The sequence below is a fragment of the Danio aesculapii genome, chromosome 17, assembly GCF_903798145.1.
Source record: "Danio aesculapii chromosome 17, fDanAes4.1, whole genome shotgun sequence".
NCBI classification, from domain to species: Eukaryota; Metazoa; Chordata; class Actinopteri; order Cypriniformes; family Danionidae; genus Danio; species Danio aesculapii.
This window is the reverse complement of record NC_079451.1, coordinates 47,561,285-47,573,511: the sequence shown is the minus strand read 5'-3', so window position 1 is coordinate 47,573,511 and position 12,227 is coordinate 47,561,285. Positions and strand designations below refer to the sequence as shown.

At 34.8% G+C, this 12,227-nt stretch overlaps 1 protein-coding gene across 1 annotated transcript in view; it reads left to right on the top strand.

Annotated features, from left to right (window-relative positions):
• LOC130244907 (ras-related protein Rab-39B) overlaps nt 1-7,976 on the top strand; it is a 10,070-nt gene extending 2,094 nt beyond the window's left edge. The window contains exon 2 of the mRNA XM_056477482.1: nt 2,029-7,976. Coding sequence (XP_056333457.1) covers nt 2,029-2,452 — 424 coding nt within the window. The 3' untranslated portion in view covers nt 2,453-7,976. The remainder of the gene's footprint in view (nt 1-2,028) is intronic.
• The last annotated feature ends 4,251 nt before the right edge of the window (nt 7,977-12,227 follow it).

Here is a 12,227-nt window from a genome sequence, read left to right as displayed (position 1 = left end):
GCAAGTTACTGTATAATGATGGTTTGTTCTGTAGACTATCATAAAAATATATAGCTTAAAGGGGCTAATAATTTTGACCTTAAAATGTTTTAAAAAAATTAAAAACTGCTTTTATTCTAGCTGAAATAAAACAAATCAGACTTTCTCCAGAAGAAAAAATATTATCAGACATACTGTGAAAATTTCCTTGCTCTGCTAAACATCATTTGGGAAATATTTAAAAAAGAAAATAATTCAAAGGGGGGGCTAATAATTCTGACTTCATCTGTATATATCTGTCAACATCTATTAAAAAAAGTGTTTTAGGGTTTCATGACCCTTTAAAAAAATTGATTAATCTGAATAATAACATTTAATTGAAACATTTGATTTCAGTTTTGCTTTTTTTGGAGCTCAGCATTTAAACAAACAAACAAAAAAAAGATTAAGTTAAATTAGAAATGACAATCTTTGTTTGAGGGATTCGCCCTAACTTTCCCCATCGTTTCTCCCCATCGGATTGGTTGGGCCAAATCAAAGGTTAACACAGGCCAACTTTGGGCCGCAAGTCCTAATTTGGGCATCTCTGGTCTAGACAAACTTTGATGTTGGCGTATCCTGAATGTATGAAGGCAAGGCAAGTTTATTATATAGCACATTTCATACACAGTGGCATTTCAAAGTGCTTTACATAAACAAGAATAAAAAAGACAAGTATAAGAATATAAAAAAACAATAAAATTATTAAAAACAGATTAAAACCTGTTAAAACAGGTTATAAAAAAAGAAAAAAAGAAAAGAAAAACATAATATTGCGACCTGCCGGACCTAGCACAGTGCTCATTCAGTAAAGGCACAGCTAAACAGATGTGTTTTCAGTCTTGATGTGAATGTGCCTAATGTTGGAGCACATCTGATCATTTCTGAAAGCTTATTCCAGCAGCGAGGGGCGCTGTTAGTAGCTGAAGGCCGATTCACCCTGCTTTGACTGAACTCTTGGAATTTCTAGTTTACTTGATCTAAGTGATCTACTCGGTTTGTATTCAGTGAGCATATCTGTGATGTATTGAGCTCCTAGGCCATTTACTGATTTATAGACCAGTAATAATTCTTTAAAATCTATTCTGAATGTAACTAGGGGCCAGTGTACAGACCTGAGGACAGGTGTGATGTGCTCTGATTTCCTGGTTCTGGTCAGAATTCTGGCCGCAGCGTTCTGGATGAGCTGTAACTGTCTGACTGTCTTTTTGGGGAGTCCAGTGAGGAGGCCGTTACAGTAATCCCACCCTGCTGCTGATAAAAGCATGAACAAAAGTCCTCACTGGAAACAAAGCATCTAATTCTTGCAATGTAGTAGTTTTGAAGTAGTTTTAGGAAGCCTTTTTTTTTAATTCAAAGGTCAGACAGACCTAGACAGATTTACTACAGTATCCTTCAAAAAAATGATTTCCCATAAGTAGCCTATAGTATTTTTTCATGTGCGCTGATAAACTATTTTATTTCCGTGGTTATTTTTTAAATATTTGTACTTTTATTTTTGTTTAAATTTCAATCCTTTTTTTAGATTTACAATAACATTTTATTTTCATGTGATAGTTTGACTTAATTTGTTGTGGTAATTCTATGTGGTAATTCGATGCGGTAATGCAACTAGTAATACAAACAAATGACCCAATAATGTAGTTTTCTACAACAGGATATACTGTACGACAATGTAGACCCTTTATTCTAGTAAAAACTAAAGTATACTACAGCATTTATTAGTTTATCAGTTCACAATAGTTACAGTATGCAGATTTATTTAAAAAAACCCTGTAAATAGCCTACTATATTATATATGCGAAAAGTTTTCTTTAAAAACACTACAGTATTTACCATAAATAGGCCTAATATAGTATGTTTTCATGTGTCTGTCCTATTTCAGTGTTTGTTTTTAAACATTTTATAAATGTTTTAATTTCCATTCGAATGCTATTTTTATTATATTGACTATAATAACTGTTTTTTTTTTCATTTAACAACGTATGGCTGTGTTATTTCCCTCCGCAGGTCGATCTGTAAGTCTTACATGAGGAACTCGGTTGGCTGTATCCTGATGTTTGACGTCTCTCAGCGCATGTCGTTTGAACGTGTTTCCCTCTGGCATCAGGAAGTGCTGGATTACGTGAAGCCAAACCCGATGATATTCCTGCTGGTGGCTCATAAAAGTGACCTGGCCGTGTGCAGAGAGGTCAGAAAGAGCGAAGGAGAAGCTCTGGCTAAAAAACTCAACATGCTGGCCTATTTGGAGGTGTCCACAAAAGACAACATTAACGTCAGCGAGGCGTTCGAGACTCTGACCACGGGAATATATCAGCACTTCCAGAAAGGGAAAATCTCCGTCCGTGATGACTGGCACGGTTTAACGGTCGGTACTCCTGTTAAAAATGAGAAAACCGTGACAAAAAAGTCTGCCTGCTGCAACTGCGGATGAATCTACAATACTAAACACTCGTGGAGAGAGTATTATTGTCTAAAAAATGATGTTTACCACAGTATTGTACATGTAAATTCAAACAGCACTGAACTCCATGTAAATTTAGGTAAAGGAGATCAAATAATGGAGATAATCATTAGTTTATGAATGAACAACCTATAAGGAAAGTATATTGACATGGTAGATATTTAAATAGTTCCATGTGAAAATACTGTAGTAATTTATAGTAAGTCAATTCTATTGATTTTGAACCATATACTAAAGGCTGATTTATACTTCTGCATCAAGCGCACGCGTATGATCCGGTGCAGCCTTCACGCAGTCCCATTCCCCTCGCCGCGCAACAATTTTAATCATAAGGTAAACACAAAACAAAAGCTTCCATTTGGAGCTCCTTCACGGCACTCAACACTTGTAAACACTCGCTCCAATGGGCTCACGGCTCTTAGCACCGCACACACTCGTCAGCGCTACCAAGCCGACCAATCACAGAGCTTGCGCAATTCGACGTGTAGTTACATTTTTGTAAGGTGCGCGTTGGCATCAGCCAATGTGAGGGGTTTGAGACCGCTCTAAGGCTGCACCGGAACATAAACTTGAGAAGTATAAATCAGTCTTAAATGCACGGCTGTGCGCAAGGCAGGCACCATGGGTCATGGTGATCCCTCGGTGCAGAAGTACAAATCAGCCTTTAAGTGTATTATACTGGGTATTTTATAGTATTTACAAAACTGTTGATTTAGTATTAAATTTAGCTAACTGATAAACTGTAATGAATACTGTAGTATACCTTAGTATTTACTACCCAGCAGGCACAGGACATCAACATGACGTCAGATTGATCTTGTACCCTAATGTCGTGGAGACGATGCATTTTGGATGGAAATGAAAACCGGGTTGACGTCAGAACCCAATGTAAGACAGATGTCCGTGTCCAATGTTGGACAGATATTAGATTTCGGTCACTTTCCATTACAACGTAAAAAACTAATTTCAACCTCTAATGATGTTACATCCTGACGTTGTGTGGACGTTACCATTATGATGTCTATCAGACATTGGATTTTGGTTGAATAAATGTCAGTATTTGACATCAATGACGTTGGATTTTGTTCGCTTTCCAACACAACATTGAATTTTGGTCACCTGACATCACAACCTAAGGCCCAATCCCAATTCTACCACTTAGCTCTTCTCTTTACCCAATTCCCAATTCTCTTTAGCTTGAAGGTGTCAGGCTAAGGGGAAGGGGTGAATAGCCCTTCAAATGAAGATTTTTCAGGACCACACTCGAAACCAAGGGGTACGAAAATTTCCCAGAATACAGCAGCCGCAGTTGCACCCGGAAGTAAGGAGATCCACAAATTAGTATTTATTGTCATCATTACGAACTTTTACAACAAACAAGCACATGTTTTAATATACTTATAACCGCATTCGTGTTTCATCGTCATGCTTTAAAGAAAAACGCTAAAATAAAAAACGCTAAATATCGATATCTATATATATCATGATATATCGCTATCTATCATAAATCCTGTACAGCCATCCCACAACATTCTGACACTCGATGACACTCCAATCCCCTGTCAGAAATGTCTAGTAGCTGTCAATGGGCTTTTCACAGTGTCTGCTAAAATGTTAATGTTGTTTTGGTGTGTTTACATAGGTGAATATGGCCACTGTATAAATGCACAGTACAGTTGCGATCTTATCGCCACATTAGATCGTTATAACATAATATATGCCTTCAGTGATCTCCTGAAGATAAATACCAAAAAATAACATGACTGGAATAACTACAACAGTCGCGATCGTCTGATCTCATATGAAGCAAGAGATCGTGATGACATATGATGACGTGTGCAGGTGCTGTAGTGCTGTCCCATTTCTTATGGGTAAATTTTGAAGCCCTTCCCCTTCACATTCGGTTTTAAGAGCCAATGAGAAGGGGTAAAGGTACAAAATAGAATTGGGATTGGGCCTAAATCTAGCCTAATATTAACATCATATGACGCTGTATGCCTGCTGTACACTGTACTGTGGTGTAGGCATGGGCCGGTATAAGATTCTGACGGTATGATAACCTTGGATAAAAATATCACGGTTTCGTGGTATTGTGATTACTGCTCTAAAATATATTCTATTGAAATGTCTGGGTAAAAACAAACTTTTTTCCTATTTAAACACAATATATTTTATTTTGAGAAACATTTATAATATTTTAGAACAGTAAACATGTCTGGCTAAACGAATTATTGACTTCTGCTGTCTTCATTTGTTTCTAAAACAGATTTTTTTACAATTTAAAATGGCATCTTTTCTGCTGGAGATACTGTTGTCCTAAAAAAAAACAATCAAAAAAATTAAATAATAAAAAAAAATTGTACACATACCTTAGAAACGGTATTGCAGAAAATTTTATAAACCGCGGTATATAAACGGTTGTTGTCCCATGCCTACTGTGGTGTATTGTAGTATGATAACGTTATTCCTTATAGCTGTGGAAAACTAAAGTATCGGGTCATTTGTTTATATTACTATAGTTGTTGAATTACCATAGCAACTATAGAATTACCACAACGGATTAACTGAAGTACTTTACTATAGTATGGGTAAAATACTGTAGTATTTGCTATAAATTACTTTTAATTATTATTTTGATAATTAAAAGTAATTTTTTCATGTGTAGTAATGCCTTCAACTCCATCTGAAATCACATAATTCCTATAGGGTATATGCTGAGCTAGTGTGTTTCCCATACTGATAAACTTACGGTGCTCTCTTATTGTGTTTTTTTTTTTTTTCCATTTTATACGGTTCCTTTTACAGCATCGATGTTGTAATGTAATTAAAATACAATCAATTAAACAGACTTTGGCATTGATTTAGTTGCTCAAGCGTAAAACGAGACAAAAAGCCGTTTACTCGCACGCACCCATCAGAATCGGCAGGCTAGCGCAGAAGCTCCATTGAATATACTGGGGTAAAATAAATGCTCATATTATAAAGACATGGCGGGGGAAAATGTTATTTAATGGAGTGCTTCTTGTACAATCTGAGACCCACTTTATATCGTATATCACTCAGCCAGTGAAGATCGCTGATTATTAAAGAAAACAGACCTTAAACGCACCGATTTTGCATTGGCATACAATTCACCAGAAACGATTAACCCAGGTTACTGGCAAATTCCAAAGTCCTATTAGCGTGCTTCGGCATATAACCCATTCCTGTGAAGGTGCAAAAAAGTCCAATTATTTAGCCTGCATGGAAGAATATCAAAAGTGCAATAAACATCATAAAAAAGGCAACACATTGGACATTTGGTCTTAGATGAACAAGTAAAAATAACATGGACTTTTTTTATCACGTTAAACATGTTAGTGTACATCAACATGTTAGACGTGTGTACAGTTGTGCTACAACCATGATAACACTGTACTAAAACATACCAGAAGGGTGTTGTGTTCGAAACATGATAGCAATGTTGGTAACACTAGCAGTGTATTAAGCGATAAAGAAATCTGAATTGTTCTAACATTAATAAACATGTTTACAGTGTGCTTATACATGGTTGCATTGTAGTAATCATGCTAACATAACACATTAGCATTGTACTAAAGCATAGTAGCAATAAGCACATGCTAGAAGCATAACAATGTGTAAACATGTTAGCAGTGTAGTAAAGTATGCTAGAAACATCCTAGACGTGTGGTAAAGTATATGCAAAAACATACTAGTATGGTATGAAAGATTTGGTGCATGTTAGAAAAAATATGATACATGCTAGCATTGTAATATATCATGCTAGAAACATGCTAGCAGTGTGATAAATATACTAGAAACATAGTAGCAGTTTGGTAATCATGCTAGAAACATGCTAACAATGTAGTAAATCATGCTCAAAACATGCTAACAGTGTGGTAAAGCATGGTAGAACATGATGAAAGTGTGGTAAATCATGTTAGAATATGTTAGAAGTGTGGTAAATCATGCTAGAACCATGGTAGAGTGGTAAATCATGTTAGAAGTGTGGTAAATCATGCTAGAACCATAGTAGAGAGGTAAATCATGTTAGAAGTGTGGTAAATCATGCTATAACCATGGTAGTGTGGTAAATCATGTTAGAAACATACTACCAATGTGATATATCATGCTAGAAACATGCTAGCAGTTTGGTAATCATGCTAGACATATTGTACTCTAACAGTGTGGTAAATCATGCTAAAAGCATACTAACAATGTGATATATCATGCAAGAAACAGGCTAGCATTTCGATAGTCATGCTAGACATATTGTAATAGTGTGGTAAATCATGCTAGAAGCATGGTAAATCATGCTTGAAACATGCTAACAGTATGGTAAATCATGCTAGAACCATGGTGGTGTGGTAAATCATGTTAGAAACATACTAACAATGTGATATATCATGCTAGAAACATGCTAGCAGTTCGGTAATCGTGCTAGACATATTCTAGGGTGGTAAGTCATGCCAGAAGCATGCTAGCAGTGTGTTAATCATGCTAGAAACATGCTAACAGTCTGTTTATCATATTAGAAACATGCTATCATTGTGGTTATCATATGTGCTAGAGTGTGGTAGTCATGCCAGAAACATGCTAGCAGTGTGATAAATCATGTTATAAACATGCTAGCAGTGTAGTAAATCATGCTAGAAATATGTTATTTAGAAACAAATAGTTAAATTAAATGTTTTACCACACAGCTAGCATGTTTTTAATATGACTTACCACATGATCACCACACTGCTAACATATTCCGAACATGATTTACCACACTGCTAACCTAATACACACACACACACACACACACACACACACACACACACACACACACACACACACACACACACACACACACACACACACACACACACACACACACACACACACACACACACACACACACAAAGCCATCTCTGCAAAATATTACATGGCTCTTAATATATGTGTATGTGCGTGTGTGTGAGAGATGCAGAAAGAGGAATTGGTCATTACAAACCTGTTAAGAGGAACCAAAACTGACTTCAGTCAAAATTTTGTAGTATTTTGGGTTTGGAAAAAGGTATTTGACGGCATTGTTACTGTTTTCAGCTGTTGTTTGCAAATTGGTCTAATTACCTTCGATTATCGCTGCTTTGTTACACACAACGAAGCTTCACGTACCTATTTTCCATAAATAAAAAGGATTCAAATACAACAGCACCATCTAGCGGACACAATAAGCAACTTCAATGAAAATAAACACCTTTCAACATTTTCCATGCAACAAAAACTAAACTAAAAAAGTTCAAATTAAGCAGAAAACTTCATGTAATCAATGTTCAGCATTATCAGCACTTGAAAATCCTTGTTTTTAGCATACTGTCTCATTGTATTGCAGTAATCAACTTTCAATTATTCCCTCAGGGTCTCCATGAATGGGAAAATAAATCAACCGTGGTTTCATTTCAGTCACATTTTATTGTATTAAAATGACAAAGATACAAAAATCGAAGCATCTGTCCGTGTGTACATTTGTCTCTTGTTCATCTGTGGAATCTGTACAATATACGCAAATAAGCTTTGTATAATTTTTCATAACAAAACTGTAGATGTTGCATAAAATTTGAAACAGAACAGACAGATCTGAACTCATAATGGCATGTTTCTAAAATAAAAAAGACAGAAAAAATAATAAAATCTGACACATTCCTTATATAATCCATACAAAAACCATTTATGTAACTATATTTATACTTATAAAATAATGATCTATACTGCTGTTTACCCTGATCTGCCCTTTACACACTATTAAAAGTGTGTGTTGTGGCCGCTAATGACAGTCCTTTAAATACAGTTTGAGGTTCAGACTGAAAAGAAGCAAATATTGCAAAATAAAGCAGTTTTTTAAAATATATTTAGACACTGAAAATAATAAACAAACAAAAAAAACTATTATTTATTATTTTTGCTGGTGATTATTGAAGAGCAGCCTCATGAAATCAGTATTGAGACCACAGAAAACGGACATAGTCGAATCAAACTATTCATAATAACGACACCAGATGAAATAAAAACAAAAATATAGAATTCAATGTAAGTAAATATACCCGAATCATCTCATTAAATCATCAACTATACAACATAGGCTCATTCCGAAAACGTAGCCCCATATACATTACTGGAGATCGCAAATTATGTAGTCAGAAGTATGTATGGCTGCATTTAATCTCTAAATCAAATGCTACGAGGTGGTGTGACGTTGTTCCATTTCGCGCTTACCAGCTAACCGCTTACCTCCATATGGACGGCTTTCCCACTGTTACCACTTTGTCTAGTTAGCTCGCCATGTACGTTGACGGACTTGAGACGCAGATAATGCACAATGACGAGGTTTGAGTCCGGTTAAAAACGGTTCCAGTAAGCGGGTAAGACAAAAAAAAAGAAGCCAAAAAATAAAATAAACAAGCAAATGACAGGGTGAGAATGTAATAAAACCTGAAAACAAGGTAAAAATCAGGCGAGGACTTTTATTTTTCTGGATTGCTTTTGAAAACACTATCGGTTGGGTTTAGGGAAAGAGGAGGGTGGGTCAGTCGATTGGTCAGTCAGTCGATCAGTCAGTCAGTCAGTCAGACAGACAGCGGCCTCTGATGGATTTATGTGAGAACAGCAGGCACGAATGGCACTCTCAAGATAAATTTGAGATTACAAAAAGCGTACACAGTGGTCTCTGATGGATTCGCGAAAACAAAAACTGCAAAAAAAAACGTAGCTCCTAGAAAGTATTTGGCGCCCTTCAGAAACGTATAGGGGAACGTAATCAGAATGAGCCTGGGTTGAAACTATGGCACATCCATGCAGAATTACACAGACAATTTTCATTTCTCTATCCTTTTCTGGCCTTCTTATTATGTATATATGTATATTTAAAAATATAAAATCGTAAAAGCTACTTAAACACTGACAACTTTTAGTTTCATATCAAATGGAAACAGTCAGATATCTAAAGCATAATATATATATTTGTTCTGTATTCGTACATGTTTAGACAACACGTCACACAAAATTAGAAAATTAACGTACACCTACAGCTCTTAAATCCATGTTAACATTCGAATAAACGCATTTAACATTAATACAATCCATAGTTCCGATCAAAAATAAACTATAATCAGTCTGGCGAGTAAAAAAAAGCGTAAGCTACTTTTCCAATATAAACCCTGACCAGATGACTAACGGCTAAACTAGCTTTCAAGTAAGAGAATTTCTTTACAAACACATTTATGGGTAAATTAATACGATCCCCGATATTTATTGAGGATTTAGCTGTCAGATTTTTTTTAGCTTGTTGGTACTTTTGCTTCAGGTCACCCAGTGCACATCTTTATTAATAAATGTTTTAAGTAATAAAAAGTCTTTAAGTTATGTTTGGTCTCATAAATAATGAGATATAATATGACAGATAATATCTGTATATGACAGATAATGCTGTCTAAGAAATTGACTAACAAGCTGGAAATCAAATAGAAAATGCATTTAAAAAAATTAAATAATAATATCAACAAGTGTTCCAGGTTCAAAACAAGTTCTACTGACAATGTCGGAAAATTATTAGAAAATTATCTGAACTCATGACAATGTTATGGTGTTGCATGTTTAATATTAATAACTAAAATAAGGATGTGTTTACATGACAACAATTTATATGTTTTAAGTAAGTTTGCATACACAGGCCAACACAGAATATATTAAAATGACATTCTATTGGTCCAGAACTGTTTCAGGTAATAAAATAATACGTAATTGTTTTTTTACATATTATTTCAATTACCCGCAACAGTTCTGAACTAAAAAAATGTAATTTTATTTAATTAATATAAAATTATTTATTATTTATTAATTATTTATTTAATTAATTTAAAATTAATTAAATTATTTACATAATGAATAAAAAAATCTAATATAAATAAATAAATAAATAAATATATGGTTCTCAAATCTTATTGGTTGATAGCCGTGCAAAATTCTGCAATAACAGAACTCGTACAGCCTCTTCACCCTTGTGTATTCCTCCACCCACATAGAGTGACAGCTGATCAATAAACTCACTACAGTCTGACAAATATTGCAGCTGTTGGACAACATAATGTACTTTTGAGGCTTTTTAGTCGAGAATGAAGTTGTTTAGATTGCAACTATGCAGTTTATTTATAAAGATAGATTTTAAATATTTATAGATTCAGCACATCAGCAGCCATCAGCCTGTAATCCTGAGAAGAGCAAAGACGGTTGATGTTCCACCACAAGATAGTGACAGACACCTCATAATAAGTCCTAAGAGGAGAAAAACTCAGCGAAATTTCAAACCACAGCTGATCAAATCATTATTAAACTGGTAAGTGACTTCCTAAGTCGATCTCTTTCTTGTATTTTGTAGTGCTGTATTTATACCACAGTAATCTGCTAGTGTTTGCTTTGCTTTGGCTTTTTCAGGATTAATTATGGTGATCTCCTGATTGCAACAGAGAAATACTTGGAAATCTCTGTAGACTGATGGCATTTCATGCCGTTCAGCCTTATAATCTTAAAATGTGAGCAAAATCATCGGCTTTGTCATCACTTTAGACATTACGCTAGAGAATCATTCAAACACTAGCTTTTGTATTAATGAAAGCATTAATGAAAGCGATCTGAAGTACAGAGATATGTTTTATATATGTGTTTTTCAAAACTCTGGCACCATTCATTCACCATTAAATATAATATCCTCTATCCTGATGGTTTATAATGGCTATAAACCATCAGGATAGAGGATATTATATTTAATACAACACCAATGAGTTCAAATCATTTTCTTTAATTGACAAAAACTCCTCACAAACTGTCCATATAGAAATTAACCCGTTTTGAACCCAGAAAGTTCTCTTAACATACAGCTGAAGGCAAAATTATTAGCCATCCTGCAACATTTTTACTATATATATATATATATATATATATATATATATATATATATATATATATATATATATATAAATATATATATATATATATATACAGTATATATATATATATATATATATATATATATATATATATACATATATATATATACATATATATATACATATATATATATATACATATATATATATATATATATATATATATATATATATATATATATATATATAAAATCCAAGTAGTGTTTAATAGAACAAAGACATTTTGGTAACACTTTACTTGAAGGGGTCAGGTATGTCATTTTAATTGCAAAGATGACATTGTTATGGTTTGGGCGATCAGTAAGTGAAGAGCGAGGAGTGAGGAGCATGGCGGAGGGCAGTGATGGTGGTCAGACGAGCGACGATCAGTAAGCGAAGAGCGTGGAGTGAAAAGCATGGCGGAGGGCAGTGATGGTGGTCAGACGAGCGACTATCGGTAAGTGAAGAGCGGTGGAGGTGTTGGGGGGTGATAGGGATGTGTGGTCTGGGCATCGATCAATAAGTGAAGGGGGGAGGGGAGGCCAGATTCCTGGTGCACCTTATGGCCAGTCCGCCTCTGCATATCATGATTATAAAGGATTCATGACAGTCTTATGAACACCCTCTTCAAGTAAAGTGTTACCAACATTTTTTTCCACATTGTTTTGTATTATATATAATTTATCTGCTGGATAAGGTCTTAATTCTTTTAGTTTTGCTGGATTAAAAGACGTTTTTTTTCTTCATTATTATCTTTAAGGGCATTATTAGCCCTCTTA